This window comes from Phasianus colchicus, chromosome 10 (assembly GCF_987193195.1).
Source record: "Phasianus colchicus chromosome 10, bPhaCol1.hap1.1, whole genome shotgun sequence".
Classification (NCBI taxonomy): domain Eukaryota; kingdom Metazoa; phylum Chordata; class Aves; order Galliformes; family Phasianidae; genus Phasianus; species Phasianus colchicus.
The window spans coordinates 16330037-16346701 of NC_143445.1; the positions used below are offsets into that span (position 1 = coordinate 16330037).

The 16665-nt window shown below is 48.2% G+C and overlaps 1 protein-coding gene across 3 annotated transcripts in view; it reads left to right on the top strand.

Moving 5' to 3' along the window:
* The window catches only part of DIS3L2 (DIS3 like 3'-5' exoribonuclease 2), a 164547-nt gene that overhangs the window by 127754 nt on the left and 20128 nt on the right, over positions 1-16665 (top strand). For all 3 annotated transcript variants that reach the window (XR_016469686.1, XM_031603497.2, XM_090147458.1), the window contains exon 15: positions 8001-8080. Coding sequence is in view for 2 of the 3 variants with exons in the window: in XM_031603497.2 (XP_031459357.2) it covers positions 8001-8080 (80 nt within the window). In the remaining variant the exon portion in view is untranslated. The remainder of the gene's footprint in view (positions 1-8000; positions 8081-16665) is intronic.

Sequence of the window (16665 nt, forward strand, 5' to 3'; positions counted from 1 at the left end):
AGAGCCCTTATCATCTCAGCACGAGGGCTGTTCATATTTTAATAAGTTTGTCTCTTGTTTGGGGATTATGACAAGCTTACATCTGTCTTCTCGTGCAGCTCTACGGAAATCCCTCCAGGCATGAGATAGTACCTGGACACTGAATTAATCTGTGCTCCTGTGTTCTCACAGCTCCATTAGGAGCTTAGCAGGGGAAGCAGCGAGCATTAACAAACTTAAGAAAATAGGATTTGCTGTGTTCAGTCTGCCCTCAGCTCCTTGTATACCTCCCAGCAGCAATGACAAAGACTGGGCATGTTACAGGAGGACCCAAAACACCAGATCTGATTTGCAAACTGTACATCAGCATTCCCCAAAGGGAAAAAAAGTTGAGCTGTAGAGTCAGGCACTATAAGAAATGTGGAATCACTTCCCCTCCTGCCATGTGCCCAGAGACATCTGCACCCACGGCTCTTACCTTGTTTCCATATGGCCTGAGCCATGTGAAGGCAATGCTGCGTCCCATTCTCCTGCCTGCTTCACTCAGGTTGCAGCAGCCCTTGGAAACCAATGCAGATCAGATCAGGCACTTTGTGATGGGCAGTCTGTCCTGTTGCTCTTTGTTGAATGCATGTATTTCCTTTCTTTGATCTGGAACTTTTAATGCAGCTGGCTTTCTTGTTGTTTTCCATGAAACAAGCCACTTGCCATGTCTCACTTGTGTTATGTTCCTGAGCAGATCTGGGTATCAGTCACTGTCCAGATCTGCTGCTGCCTCGAGAGCTGCTCCCTTCTGCAGTGTTGCTCTCTCCTGACTTTGGACTCTCCCAAGCTAGCAGTGCTAAGCCTAAAGATAAGCTTGCAGGCTGCTTGAGCTTAGGGCCAGTAAATTGAGACCTGTTTTCAGAGATGACTGTCAGGTGGATGAAACAGAGCTGCTGGGGATAATGATGGGCTGCCTGCAGTATCCACTGGTAACAGCATACCAAGCAGTGGGGTTAGGGAGGTTTTCCACTCGGTTGTGTCACTTTTCATCTAAAGCAAACAGAGAAAACACTGATGGCTTTCCTTTAGTTTTTCAGGATCTCACATTCATATCGTTTTTTGGGACAGAAATGCCTTAGCAATGCCCTTCTGGTCAGGTTGTGCTTCATCAGGCCAAAATGACACATAAATGGCTTAGAGAATGACTGATATCACCTCCCTAGCTCACTGTAGGCTTCTTTCAAATTCCTGATGACACTCAAGCCTCTTACTCTTCGTCATCCTTCTCTCTCAAATTCCTGCTTTTCCAAGTGAATTTCCATAACTCACATGGGGAAGAGTTGGCCAGTTGGGTTGGGTGGTACCTCCCTCTTACCTTCTGTCTGAGTAGAACCAAGAAGTCAGCATTGGTCTTCAACATACAGGAGCTTTCTGTAGCCCCCAAACTCCTCTCTATTAAGGCTGGCAAAGCCCAGCTTGTGAATGAGGCATTCTCCAAACAACGGAGTCAAGTTGTCTTTTGTTGTTTGTAGAGCACCAGAAGGGCTGTGAGAAGCAGTGGGAGATCAGCAGGAGCCAGGAGTGCTTTAAGGGGAGGCTGGGAGTAACATGAAACAGCCAGGCAGTGAAATTTGGCACAAATCTTGTTGGTGTCACTATTTTTTTATGCGGCGTTTCCTAGGGATGTTTTGCTTTTATTTTAAAATTGATGTATGTGTAGCAAATACTTTAAGTTCATTGACAGTTCCCCAGTGGTCCAGAGCATACGGTGCTGTGTCAGAATTCGTTAGTCTCTGAAGAAGATATTTTTAATCTACCAACATAAACTCTTTGCAATTGTATAATCTTTATTTTAGCCCTGTGGTTTCCTAATCATGCATCTAAAGAATGAATCATCCAGTTTATAAATTATAAAGAAAGCAAGCAGAAATGTTCGACTCTAAATAGATCTGGTTCCATTTTCTCTGTTCTGAACTTCTAATGCAGGCAAGTGTGAATGCTTAGAAATGAACTCATTGGAAGTTTATATTTTTGCTAAGTGCCTTGTCTTCCCAGAAAGGATCCTGTGCTGTCAGTTGCAGCTGTGAAGTAGAAGTCAAGGGTACGATGTCAGCTTGCTGTTCTGGTGACCACATCTGCATCTCTTTGCAAAGGATCCAGTAGATGCCATGCTTCTTTCTGGTTTTGCTGTATTACCTGATGATTTGTAGCAGAGGACATGTTGCCATGAGACCATGGAGCAGCTCTTCTGTGTGCTAGGGAGCATGAATTGGTTGTTCTGATCCCATGATGGGAAGACCCTAGGATCCTTGCTGTGTCCCAGGGTAGATTTTTGGAGAGGAAGCCCTGCTGCAGCCTGAGGAATCATTTAGTAATAACTTATAGTGGCTTTAGGTCCCAGACTCAGAGTCTCTCATCAAGGAGGGCAATGGGGGAAAAACATGAAAACTGCTGGCTTCTGTTTTTCTATTTGCTAAGGATTTGCTGGCTTTTTGTGTCTTTTATATTGTTCTTGGGTGAATTGCAGGCAGTAGCAGAGGAATAACATGTGAGTGGAACAGTGGGATTGTAAAATCAAAATGGGCAGTGGGATTCAGGCCAGAAATAATGCCCCAAAGAGTTTCAGCTCCTTTTCATAGGCTAGAATAGACTAGGTTGGGTTTTAGCCCCATGCGTGAGTCTTGCAGCTTAATAACAGGGTTAGCATTCTGGCTAATGTCATGAGAAGGAAAAGGCATGACAGAGCTGTGCTGCTTGGGTGGTGCAGAATGAGTAAAGCCCGAGGCGATATGTTGTTGTGCAGCAAGTAAGAGAGAACCTGTCTGCTCAGGGGACCTTGAGACTGGAAAGCACGGTTGGATGGAGTTTCCATCCCACCAAATAAGACTCCCTTTGTTGCGTTGTCTGTTTACACCCAGTTGTTCTTCTGCCCTCTGGTGGAAGGGAAGCAACATAGAATGATAGAATGTCCCATGTTGGAAGGGGACCCATAAGCATCCTCAAGTCCAACTCCTGGCTCCACATAGAACCACCCAAAAACCAGACTGTAAAATTAGCCTGGACTGAATTTCTATCAAACATGCTGCTGTCGCCATGAGATGGGACCAGTCTGGGATTTCCAACCAGTAGCAACAGCAGTCCCGTGACCAGGTGCTGAGGTTGGCCAAACATTTGCTGACTGCAGAGCCAAACAGAAGGACCACCCAACCCAGTGCAACAGGTAATTAGTTTTGCTGGCAACAAGCTTCCATGTCTTTCCTCTTTTTCTGCTGTAGGACTTTTCCTCTCTTTGTTGTTACTCCATCCTGTCCTTACTACATTCTCTTCTAAAGAAAGGGGCAACCAGAAAGAAGTGCAGCTTCTACCCAGGGTCTTTCTCCAGTAATTCTGAACTGCAGCACAAATAGAAAAGCTCTCTGGAAGAAGTGCTTTGGACTCAAGAACAGCTTCTTTAAGTGAAAACACAGCTGTGAGGTTTGCAGGCTGCGCTTCTGTAAGGGCTCATCCAGTCAGCACAGCCAGCAACGCTGCAGCCCTTCCAGCACGCAGGAATTGGGAAATCCATTGTGAACAAGATTGAGTTTGATGGCCTGTGTGCAGGCAGATGGATGTATTTTTAAGGGACGAGGTGCCAGAAAACTATGTGATTACGTTACTGGAGCACGGCTCGTTTTTTGTGGTTTTAAAAGTGAGTGTCAGGACTTCAGGGCTTTTTTTTGTGTGTGTGTGTGTGTGTGTGTGTGTGGGTCAAAACCGAAGTTTGGGAGGGGCATAAAAACCTGCTTGATGACTAAGTTTATTCTTAAAAAGCTTTCTAGAGCTTGCTAGAGAAGGAAACCTTCTTTATATATGGGAGCTGTAACCAGTCTTTTTGGACCTCCAAGCAGGAGGGATTATAATTGAGTGAGTGCCACAGATAACAGAGTCCCCCTGTCCTTTAGGAGACTGTTTTCAGAGTAATCTTTAGATCCAGTTCCCTAGGTTTTGTCATGCAAGCTCATGTTCTGCTTCTCCTTCTTGCTGTGAGTGGTCTCTTTCAGCTTGAATACCACTACATTGGTGGATTTACCTTGAACAGCATAACCAAGGCTGGCAGAAGCATGCCTTTACATTGACCCAAAATGGGAACATCTGAAGCCTTTGACCTGGTTGCTCAGTTGAACTGATAATATCTCTCTTGACCAGTGCATGTGTAGAGAAAACTTTCTGTCCGATGACAGAGATTTGGTACTCAGAGCCAAAGGGTTTCAAGCCAAATCATTTACTCAGGGGGCACATAGAATTTGCCCAGTCAAGTCAAGATCAGTACTGGCAGTGTTTTAGCAGCCAGAAGGCTTCTCACCTCCTTGTGCTCTCTCCTTGTTGGAGCTACCAGGCTTTATCATATGACTGGGCTTCTAATTGCTGCAGGCCTAAAGCTTGCTTTAGAATGAGGGCTTCTGCTGGCTGCATCAAAGCCCAGGCAAGCCTTGAGGTCCACAATAGCATCCCTCAAGAAGGTGGCATTGCCTTCTGCTCAAGCTTCTATCATGCGCCATCCAACGTAAGCAGGGGTCAGCCATGTACTGTAAGTACATTCTCTTCCTCCATCCACCAGTGGCCAGATCATGAGCCCACCTCTGCTGCATAGCACGTGTGCAATGCTCTCTTGGAGATGCGTAAGGAAAGAGTAATTGCAGTACTTAGAGACGTGGTTTAGTGGGCGATACTGGTGGTAGGTGGACTCTTAGTCTAGATGATCTTAGAAGTTTTTTCCAACCTTAATGATTCTATGATTCTTCTGTTTGGGTGTACTGCAATTGCATCTGGCAGCGAGTGAGCCTATCCATCACTGTACGCGCACAGATCCCAATTACTCCTTTTGACAGCTCTTATCCACGCACCTCCCTGTGCCTCTGACATCTCAATTATTGATGGGGCTCTCCTGGTAGGCTGCGCTCTGTTTGCAGCATGGCTGTGTTCCAGCTCCCTTTCCCATTGAGTTCATGCACGCACCGCACCGAGCGTTTCTTTATGTGCAGAGCTACTGAAGTGGAAAGGGATCTTTATTAGCATGTGAGCTTTGGGGCTGTGCTACTGAAGAGGGCAGTGCAAGCCAAATCGCACGGCTCAGCGCTGGGAAATCTCCCCCTCCTCTCCCTGTGAAGCCCAGCAGTGTCTTGTAAGATGAAATGATCTCATATGTTTAATGCTGAAGATTGTTTGAGCTGATGAGCCTTCCTTGTGACAGGGTCGCCCTGTACTTTCATTTCTGTAGGAAACCAGCCCCCCAGCTGCCCCTACAGCCACACAGTCCTGTATTTTGAAGAGCGGTGGCCTTTGCTTTGTCTGGATATTTGTTTGCTGGCTTTGTGGCAACTCTTTGCATTCTGATGAGGAACACAAAAAAGCAGCGTGCGGTGTTGGAGCAATGTTGTCAAGTTGGTTCAGAGTTAGAGCTGTGCCAGAGGGGGTATTGCAGAAGCCTGTTTGTTTTGTAGGTCTGCGTGTACCTGGAGGCTTGGGATGTCTCGTGACATTGCTGTAGCAGAAGTCAGATAGGAGGGGATGATAAAGGTGTTGTTCAGCTGCTGGCATCTCTCCTATCCCCAGCAACCTTTATTTCGGAAGGAAGCAGATGTTTGGTACTTAGTGAATGAAGGCAAAAGGAAAGGGCAGCTGCTGAGAAGATGGGACCAGGGAGCAGAAGCAGCATAGCAGTACAGTCCCCATAACACTGGCACTGTGGGTATGCAGAGATGGCTGAGCCTGCCCAGCATGGTGTGTTTTGTTTGTCTGGAATACCAGATCCAGAGAAAGAAGGGTTAAAATAACGAAAGTTGCAAACATAGTATCTCAGGGAGCTGTCATCTTTGCTTCCTGGGTAGGCAGGATATGTGGGACCCCGTCCCCCAGACAGTTGAAAAGTCACCCTGCCCTACCTGATAGCTGTCCCCTGCAGCCTGTCCAAACACAGCTGGTTTCCCTCCCAGCCTTTTTCCTTCCTTCCCATGCCCTGGACTCACCCCTCACACAGAGCAGTGCTGCAGAGCCCAGGTGAGCTGTAACTAGAGGTGCAAGCCCAAAGGCCACTGAGCCAAGAGCTGGCAATGGGAGGCTCAAGCCAATCCCTGATCAGAGCTATTGTTACAAGCAGACAAAGCCACACATACCCAATTTTGTACTTTCTTTTGTTTTCCTTCCCTGCAATGTAGTCCCTCCCCTCAAGGCGCAGGGCGTGTGGGGCTGCGATAACCGCTGTCCCTTTTGGCTCAGCAGTGCTTTCTGATATCCCAGCAGGAAAGCTTAGGATAACCTGACCTGGGAAAATGGTTTTGGGGAGTTCCCAGCTCCTCCTGCACTCAGAGGTGGGTCTGAGCGATACTGTGGGCTGCAGCAGGTCAGAGCTCACAGGGCAGGTGCTGTTGGGAGCAGCCATGTGCAGGTTGCCATCTGGACAGCGGTGTGAATTGCAATAGCTCTGCCTCAAACACGCCCAGAGCACAGACACGTGTGCTGCATGCTGCTGTAGGAGTGTGTTTCAGAAGGGCTTACAGGGTTGGGGTTGGAAGTCACAGGAGATTGGTTGGGTTTGGCCTCAGCGTTGCTTCTGGTTCTGGACTCAGTGTCCAAGATGGTGAAGTTTTCCATGATTTCATGGTATTCAGTTTCATTTGGGTCACTGAGAGCACATGTAAGACTTTGCTTCTCTGTAGGGAAGGGAATATTGGTGCTCCGTGCAGTGATTCAGCACATGGAGTTTCTTAACAGCGTATGGGAGAAAGATGCTTTAGTTCACTATTTACTCCTGAATAGGCCATCAATTCAAGTTAGCAATTTTCTCAGAGCCCCCAGGAGAGAGTGTGATCAAATGGAGTGAGGTCAGGCTGAGTGTAACCAACATCTCAGCCTTCACTATGGCCTTCCAGGCCCATTTCAAGTCCTGAATGATCACAGAATCATTAAGGTTGGAAAATACCACTAAGACCACCAAGTCCAACCCCAACCCGTCCGCAGTTCTGAGCACATCACTCAGTGCCACATCTCCATTGTTCTTGAACGCCTCCAGGGATGGTGACCCCCCACCTCACTGGGTATCTGTGCCAGTGCACCACCACTCTTTCTGAGAAATTTTTTTTTTTCCTAATGTCCAATCTGAACCTGGCACAACTGAAACCCCTTGTCCTACTGCTCTCAGCCACCCCCTCTGAAGGATGTGGCTCCTCCCACCCAGTCCTGGTGAGGGGCTGCAGCCCTCCTGCAGGGCACAGAGCTGCCCGTGGGGCACACGCATGGCCCCGCCAGCCTTCCCCTGGGGAAAGAGGCTCAGCTCAGCCCTTTTTCAGGGCTGTTTGGCATATGAAATCACTGGAGACGTTTTCATCAGAAATAAAGTCTCCTTTCAGAACTGCTCTGTGAAAGAGGATTAGCTTTTCCCCCTTAAATAAATGGAGCAGAGCAGTGTCTGCAAGCCGCCAGCCCTCCTTGAGTGCCTCCTTGGAGCAGCAAGGAAAGCAGCTTCCAGGTCCCATCGCAGCCTCCTGCCGGACGCCGATCCAAACTGCAAACCCTCCTAACAGCTCTTTAATAACTCCGCGCAGAAGGAAAAATCTGTCACCTTTCCTTCTGCGGTTTCTCCTTCGCTCTAACGCGCTGGGGGAATGGGATGGAGCCGGGAAGGCTTTCAGAGAAAGGCTCGTGGGAACTGCAGCGAGCGCTCCTCTCTTTGGTGTCTGAGGGGAACCGCAATCGCTTTGGTGAAGGGCGGTGTGTGTGGGTGGGTTTGGAGGGGTGAGCCGCTCTGACCCATGCATTGCAGAACAACCACAAACACTTTATAGTAACAAAGGGTGGAAAAAGCGAGAGCCTTTCTGCAACGCATGTGACTTTTCCCTGAGGTTTGGAACCCCGTGCTATGTTCCAGGCCACGGTGTTTGCGTGTCAGGCTCGGTGAGCTGCTTGGAGTTGCTGTGATGACTGAGAACACAGCCTAAAATGTTGCTTTCTTTTTTGTCTCTCTCCCTTCTTGTACCCCCCCCCCCACCTCTTCTCTGCAGCTGAAGCTCTCGTTTACCTTGGACCAGGAGAGTGGGATGCCTCAAGGCTGCTATATCTATCAGTACCGGGACAGCAACAAGTAAGTCCCACGGGCGTTGCACACAGCAGACAGGGGAAGGTGCACACAGAGGAAACTGCACTGTGTCAGGCACAGGGAGCACAGCTGCTTGTACCACTTAAAAGTAGATTGAAGCAGGCTTCAGGCTTGACCCGAACCTGGGAACAGCTCTTGCAAAACCAGCTCCTTTAACATGCACAAGGCCCTACAGTCCCTTTGTTCCATAGCTCCCTGAGAGGCCAGCCTTTGGGTTCTGTGGCACTCAGCCAGGCTCTGTCCTGGGCAGTTTGCAGTTGACATTCCACTCTTCTGTATGGGAGGGTGGGCTGGGGATAAGCTTCCCTCTGCCCACCTACACAGGGCTGCAGCACCATATTTTCTCTGCTTGAGCTTCACTAGACGGCCTTTCATTTGTAGGTACCATAACCCAAATGCAGCCATTCCTTCTGTTTTTATGAAGTCCTTTGTGATACTCAAGTTTTGGATAACAGTCCTCCATTTCTAGATGCCCTGCCTGGTTTTGCTAGCTGCCTAGTGAATTGGCACCCAAGATGTTTCTATTTCAAATCGCATTCGCGTTATCAAATTGATGGCAGCAGCACAGTTGAGGATATTTCTGTGCTCTCACTGAGTTGCTTTGCACGAATACCAGTGTGTCATAAATCCATAGCCTGTTACCTCCACCCTTAGAGCTCTGCTTCTTGCCAGTTATTGAAGGTTGGCCTAAAATAGCAAGGTATGTGAAATTGTCAATGAGTGCAACACCCTGTAATTAGATCTGCTTTGAAACGCTGAGAGGAGCAGCCCTGACAAGGAAGAAATAAATCTGCAAACAGCACCTACCCCTTTCTGAGCTGAGAAATTTCTGTTTGAAAGGCAGCGGCACACAATGGGCAGTGAGGAAAACCCCCAGGCCTGTTGGGTTTTGTTCCAGGTATGTGTAGATCCCGTGTTTTTAATTGTGGGGATGTATCTCCAGAATCAGCAGTTGTGTTTTCTGCACTGATCCTCCTCTCCCATAGCTCTCTGTGTGCCACTGTTGGAAGAAACTCCTGGGATGGGAGTGGAGCTGTTTGGTGCAAGTGCTGAGGCCGATAGCAGCACAGTTGCAAACATTGCTTTTAGCTGTGAGCCGTCCAACAGGAGACAAAGTCACTGCAGCATGTTGGCAGCTGTTGCTGTTAGAGATGTATGGCTGTGACCTGCATTTCTGGCAACCATGAGAACTGAGACACCCAGAGCAATGCCAGCCAGGATTGTGCATTTATGAAACATGGTGCAGGCAGGAGGACTGGAATTGTAAGCAAACCAAGACCTGTGCACATCTAACAAATCCAGGCTACAATGACATCTCCCCACGGGGCCCTCTGCTTTATGTTTTACAGCTGTCTTGAGCAGACCTGGGGCTGGAGAGGAGGATAGCCATTCCCAGAGAGAGCCCAGTGGGGTTTGGGCATGCGCTCGCTCCCTCCACCCCATGCCCTGAGCCCACTTGTCTGATGGAGTGGAGCGTGGAGGTCTGTGTTACAGCTGTGTACTGCTGCAACCCAATCCCTGTGTCCACACCATCCTTTGGAGCTGTGTGCAGCCCAGAAAAGAAATGTCATGAAACGCTGAGCATCCCTGCCTGGTGAAGCTCCATGCCACTAGGGTAGTGTCCCTTTCTCCAGGTGGCAAATGCTGTTCCAGGCTGCAGCCAGACGGGGCCACCGGAGCACAGCATATGCTGGCCTCTGCTTGCAGAACAAAGGGCTGAGTGCTGCTGCAAGTGTAATTACCAGGGCAATTAAAATTTCTATTGCTTAGGCTAGCAGTGCAAGTACCATGCAGGCTCCTACAAGGGCAATCAATTGGAGTTTGTTCTCTTTAAAATGATTAAACCTTACCAAGGAATTTATGCCTACTTCTGGCAGCTTTTTACTCTCTGCCTGCCTGTTGTGCTCCAGCAATGCTGGTTGGCACTGTTCTTACTGGGAACAGGTACTTAGGAGGAGACTGGGATCAGTGGTGCATCCTCACCAGCATTACTCAGGACATGCAGCTCTGCACCTCCTTCTGCAGAACTCTGTGTAAGCTCCAGGTTTGGGGGAACTTTTGGTCTTTGGGAGCCTTGGACTGAGAGCAAAAATAATGCTGACTATCCAGCTGGTCTGCCCTTGGTCTTCTGCTGTGGTGTATTGCTATCTGATGGCACTTAATAGTCCCAGCAGAGCTCAAGGTGCTGTGCTTGGAGGAGACAGGCTGTCAGTGCAGCCACAGGGGGGACCAGGACATCACTTCTCTCCTTGTTCCTGCTCAGACTCAGACACTTCCCTCCCTTTGGCTGCCAGCCCTTTGAGCCTTCCTGGCCCTACAGGAAATTGCTTGACCTCACACAGATGAAAGCTGTCTGCTTTCTCATTTTTAAGCCATGGCACTTAAATTCTCCTTAGCGGAGATCAGTCAGTATAGCGTGCAGAGGACAGGCTGCTGTACCTGGCTGCTCTAGGAAGGCAGTTCCCAACCGTGACACGGGGACAGCCTGATGATGTGTGCACAGTGACATTCTGAGCAGGAGAATATTGTCAGCCTCGTGTTGCCCCAGCACAGTCACATCCAGGAAAGGAGAGCCTTGCCATCCTTCCTGCAGTGTGACTGCAGCACATCTGGTGCTTGGCTGCTCCCTTCTTCCTAAGCTGAGTTTCCGTGTGCAGGATCTAGTGGCAGAGCCCAGACAGGCAGTACAGGACAGCAAGGCCATTCATATCCACCATGGCTCATGAATCCTGTCTTTTGACATGCAGACCTACTGGTCCCCAACTTAGGAATACGACACCAGATGTGCTGAAGAAGTGCCTGAAATGCAAGCACTTATCCTACGCTTGCAAACTGCCAGGCAGCGGGAGGGATGAAGCTGAAAAGGTTGTGGGTAGTTATGGAAGCCTTCTTTCAGCCCAAGTACAGGAGGAACTGAAGCCATCTTGGGATGTCCCCTGGAATTCTTCTGGCTGCATCCAAGAAATGGAAGATCCTGTCTGTTCTCAGTATTCATTGTCACCATCCAGACACTCCCCAGCTCTACTCACCTGCCCACACCAAACCTGAACCTTCACGTGCATAGGTCTTCCCCCAAGGACTTTTATTACTGCCCCCATTCTCAGATGAGGATTTGTTCATGGTCCCCACACAGCAAAGAGCTGTAAATTCTAGGCAAGATTCTAACTGTTTCATAGGCCATATTTGCAGGTGCTGTAGTGCTACCTTGTCCCCAGCTGGCTGTCCTCTAGCACAGCTCCCCTGCTCCCTTAGCCTCCAGGTACTGCTCTCTTTCTCAGGTCATCGGGGTGCTGCCATGGCTGATACACCAGCTTGCATTGTGCCATTGAGTTCCATTCTAATTCCTCGCTGCAGCTGGGTTTTGTGTCAGGATTATGACTTTGCCGTGTGGGTTTTCACATTCTTTTTGGAACAATTTCTAAACCCAGAGGAGCAGCATCTCACGTGGAAGACTTAGAGACCTCTCACAAAGGCAGCATTGGAGTCTGGACCATTTCTGCCCTCCAGGGATGCAGAGCATTACTGGTACTGCTGCTGTGCAGTGTAGCCACTTGCGGGCAGCACCACACAGCTCTTCAGGATGAAGAGTGAAAAATAGCTCCAGTTGAAAGGAGAAGTGGTGCCCCCTTTTATATGGAGATCAGTGATGCCTGGTACATTGGATTATCGCTTAAAACACCAGGACTTCAAATGCCAGGGTGCATGCACTCCTTCTGCTGACAGGTTAGTGATATATGATGTTGTTTGGGTTAGCAACTGAACTCCTTTGTGGAAGCTTTTCATAAGGTGAATATAATATCTGCAGTGATGTACCCAACGTTGCATCAGGAGAGCCAGCCTATAATTATGCTTGAATTGTTGGAATGGGTTATTTGTCATTTGCACATTAGCTCACTCCATTTATTGCTACCACTCAGGGCTGCAGCAAACTTGGTGTAAACAGCTTGGGTGGAGGTTTTGGTCGCTTGATTTTTTTTTTTAAATGCAGCAAAGCAGAATTTCTTTGGGTTTTCTGGAATGGTTATTCACTGGGAGTGATAAGAACAAAATATCTCAACCAGCTGACTCAGCATGACTCCTTTGTTTTCAAAGACAACTCTCAGGTGTACGGCTCAGCTTGGACTTTGGCATGGACCTGGTGGCTTTGGAGTGAGCTGGAAGGTTCTCCACTCTATGTTTTGGGGTCTTTTGTCTGTTTGTTTCGAGGAACTGAGGCTTCTTTGTGCAAAGAACTACCTTACTATGTGATTGTTTCATGGCATACATCTCTGCAAAGCAGTACTGCTTGTCTTGGGGTAAAAGAATGAGAGAATCCTTAAGATTGGAAAAGATTTCTAAGATAACCAAGTCCAATCCCATCCTACCCCCACCGTGCTCACCGACCACATCCCTTAGTGCCACACCTGCATGGTTCTTGAACACCTCCAGGGATGGTGATCCCACCACCTCCCTGGTCAGCCTGTGCCAGTGCACCACCACCTTTAAGAAGCTTTTTTTTCCTAATATCCAACCTGAACCTCTCCCGGTGCTCAAGGCCCTTACCTTGAGACACCTGATGGTACCTAATTTTCTCGTTAGTGATCAGCAAATACAAACCCTGCCTGCTCTGAGCTGCATGGCTCAGGGCAGTTGCTGAAGGTGCCATCTTCTCTTGTTTGCCTTGTGTTGTAGGCACAGATTTCGTGGGGGAAATCCGTACACATGTGGTCCCTTGGCATCTCAGCTTAGATGAGTGCCGTCCAATAGCGGTTGTTCACCCAAAGCTTATAAAATGCCTTGTTTAGATTTCAGATAAAAAATAAAATCAATTCCATTTGCAGAACTGGATCTACCAGCTAATGTCAAAATCGGCTGTACACTGAGTGGGAATTTTCACTTCAGGGTGCCATGTTGGACTAATTGGCTTAGCTGGCACAGGGCACGTCCTACTGTTCTGTAGCCCCGGGCTCAACTCTACACATCACATAATGTTTTGCAAGCATTTCTGAAGTCTTGTTGGATTGCAGGCAGCTGAGCTGCCCTGTCACTCTTTCCTGGTGAGCTGTAGTAGGGTTTAGGTATTGTTGGAGGGCATTTGAAGCTGTTGGGCTAATAAAGCTTGTATTTTCTTTGCTGAGGAGGAGGAATAACACTTTGGTTATAAGCAGCCACTGGTTGTGAGGCTACATAAGCCTCCCTTGGGCTCAGAGCACTACCAAGATCTGGTAGAAGATGTCTCTGTATGGATGAGAACAAGACTGGAAGCACAGGGCAAACCAGGCCATGCGAGCAGTATCACAGAGCTGACAGAGCAGGATGGAGTTTGGAGTTTTTGTTTTGATACCATATCTTGTCTTTTGTTTGACTTTTTGGTGCTGAACTTTATCCAAGTCTGCAGGTGATGTATGTCCTTCACCTGCCATAGAGTAAGCATTGGAGTTGGCCAAGCAGTGCAGGTGAACTGTTCTGTCACCAAATGTGGAGATAAACCAGTCCTCCTGGTTTGGCATGGGTTCAGTGTAGGTGAAATTGTCCAGGAAACTGAGTGCACGTTGACCTTTAAAACTCCAAAAGATATGTAATCCTTTCTGCCTCAAGATAGGCACTCGACGTTCAGAACATCACAAAGGCTACTGGGACGTATGCTGCAAAACAGCCTTTGCCACCCGAGACCTTGGGCAGCATGGAGTTGTTCTTTCTTGTAGAAGGAACCCCATGGCCATTTCCAGGTGGGAGGAAGGGTTCTTACGAAGGCCTTTGTCCTGGGTACTGCTTATGTGCTCTTCTCAACATGGACCTGTCTCCTTCTCCTTCTGCCACCCAGCTACTTCAGTGGCAGGTTGCCAGTCCTCCAGTGCTGTAGAAATAGTAACTCTCAGCTCCTTGGAGTGCCACTGTCACGTGGGGGCTGCCAGTGGAAAAGGAGACCAAGGAAACCTGACCTTCCCCATCCTGAGCCAATAGGATTTGATGATCTGACTCCTTGCAGATGAAAATTTGGGTCTTTCCTTGATGTCATACACAAATCCCATGTGCACGAGTAGATCTCTCTCTAAAACCCCATGAAGTACCAGGTGAGTCACCCTCCAGAGGGGCGTGTGAGCCCTGCTCTCCTAGATTTCAATCTGGAGTTTGTTGTTTGGCTTATTTCAGTGTTTTCACTTGGTGAGGAGCTGTTAAACCTCCTTGTCAGTGCTGGGTACCCGGGTGTTCAGTGACAGTCAAATAGGTGGGAAAATCAGCTGCAATTGTAACTGAGTCAGAGATGCTGTCTCCATGTGTCATCCCTGGAGATCTGTTTACGTATCCATTTGCTTAGCAGTATGTTTGGAAGCCTTCAGTAGCATTTCAGCATCATTTCCCTGGCCTATATATGTCTCTGCAATGCCCAAGGCACTGAGCTATATCTGAGTTAGAATTGTTAACCTGTGGGTCTGGATATTTTCAGTACTGCTGAATCACAGAAGTCTCTGATTAGCCCTTAGGTACATGGGGTGCAGGTTTGACGTGGGGAAGAACAAACAATCCTCCTTCCACGTGTTCAAGGGCAAGTTAGATGGAGCTCTGGGCAGCCTGATTGAGTGGGTGGCTGCCCTGCCCCTGTCAGAGGTTTTGAACTGGATGATACTTAAGGTCTCTTGTGAGCCTTGCGCACATTCATTCTAGATGAAGCCTCTCACACTTTTACCTAAAAACCAAGTTGCTGGATTGACTCTGTGTCCAAGAAGACCCCATGCTGAGGATCGTCAGACCCCCAGCCATCCCTCTCCCAGTGGGATTTCTAGGCATAGTTTTTCATATTAAATATGGAAAAGAAGCCTTTGTTTTAGCTTATTCTCCACATCCTTGAATGTGCAGTCATGTTGCAGTGACTTGTCTGGTGAATCTAGGTTGTGTTGTCCATTTCTCTCCATGACATTACGAGCTGGGAGCACTGGGACCAGCAACAAGGGCATATGCTTTCCATCACTTTGTTAGGATGTGCTTGAGGTACAACCAAGCAGTGAAAAGCTGCATGCAGCATCAGGCAGTGGAGGAAGACCAAAGACAACAAAGGGGATGCTGGTGACCCAGAACACAAGTTGTGCTGGCAGTGCCAAAAGAGGCTCTGCTCAGAGACACCTTCGTGCTGCTGCCTGCTGTCTGAGCTTTGGGTTTGCCATGGGCAAGACCTGTACAGGGTGTTCAGCACTAAGTACTGCTGCTCCCTTGGGGTTCAGCAGCATAAGTTGGAGTAAGCGGGTGGATCGTCAGCCAGGTGGGGTTGTTTGCTCTCGAAGAGCTCATGGCTGAAGTGGTCTATCTAGGAATAAAGCACACATTTGAAAGGTGAGAGAGATTAGCCACTGGGTGAAGTATCCCAGGAGAACACCAGGGAGTTCTCCCTCTCTCAAGGACAAGAGTGCACTTCTGAGAGATGTGCTTGGAAATCAGAGGGTGAGAGAGGAAGCACTTCTCCTTACTGGCTCTTGGGCAGCAAGAGTGAGTGGTTTTCCTTTCTCCATAGATGCCATGCTTTGTTCTTTGGGTCCTACTGCTTTTTCAACTGCGTATATTTTTTTTCAAAGTTCAGTGCAGCTAAATCAATCTGGTGATGGACTCTGTTCCCTCTGTTCCCTGCTTCTGCTTTGAAAGAAGGAGCTTCATATCACCACTGTGTTTTGTGTGCTCATTTCCTCAGGTTATCACGGTCACCCTAAATGGGGTTCTTGTTACAGCTTAGTACTTTCACCTCTTTCAATTTGTCATGTGTTAGTCAATCTGGAGCCAGATGGGTTTGTTACCTGGTTTTGCCTGTACTGTTGGAGGCGTTCACAGCAATGTAAGAGAATTTGGTCACAACTTCCTTTCAAGATAATGGGAAGATATTGCTTGGAAGGAACCTTCTTGATGATTGGAACGTACTTTGCATTAATGTTTCCATTAATGTTAATGGGAAATGGTTCTAAATTCTTCAAATCAGTTTCAAATGTCTTAAGTTTTGTGTCCTTCACCTGTCTCACCTAAAAGGGGGTTGATGATCAGAAATGCTCTTAAATGAGCAGTACCGTTATTGACCAAGGTGTCTTTGTTTTTCCACCTTTGCCCTCCTTGGCAGTGCTCTGTTGTGAGACGTCCCCTGTGGGTGCAGGGCAGTGCAGCAGGCTGCTCCTCCACACCCAGCTCGGCCAGCCTGGGGTCAGCCCCAACTCCCAGAATTTAGTGAGACAGATGGATCTGCATTGATCTGTCTGTGCAGGGTGAGCCAACATCAGCCAGAAATTCTCCTTTTCTTCTGTCTGCACGTTACTATCATATGATAGATAAATGGCAAGTATGGGGCAAGAAGGAAATAAATGCTGCACTAATGCGTAGGAAGGATCATTAGGACAGAAAGACATTGATATGGCCAGGCTGCAGCTAACCTGCATCTCTGTGCTGAACGTTGTACCCTGCGGAATAGCCACTGCAGAAGGCAGATCTCAGCAAGGTTTCTGCTATTTGCTTGTTGCAGGGGGTGCAGAGACACAGAGTTTGGTTCAGAGTAAGAACCGGTTCTTGGCAGCAGCGCAGTGATGCCTGCTGTAGGAAATGCCTCCTGGTGCAGCTAC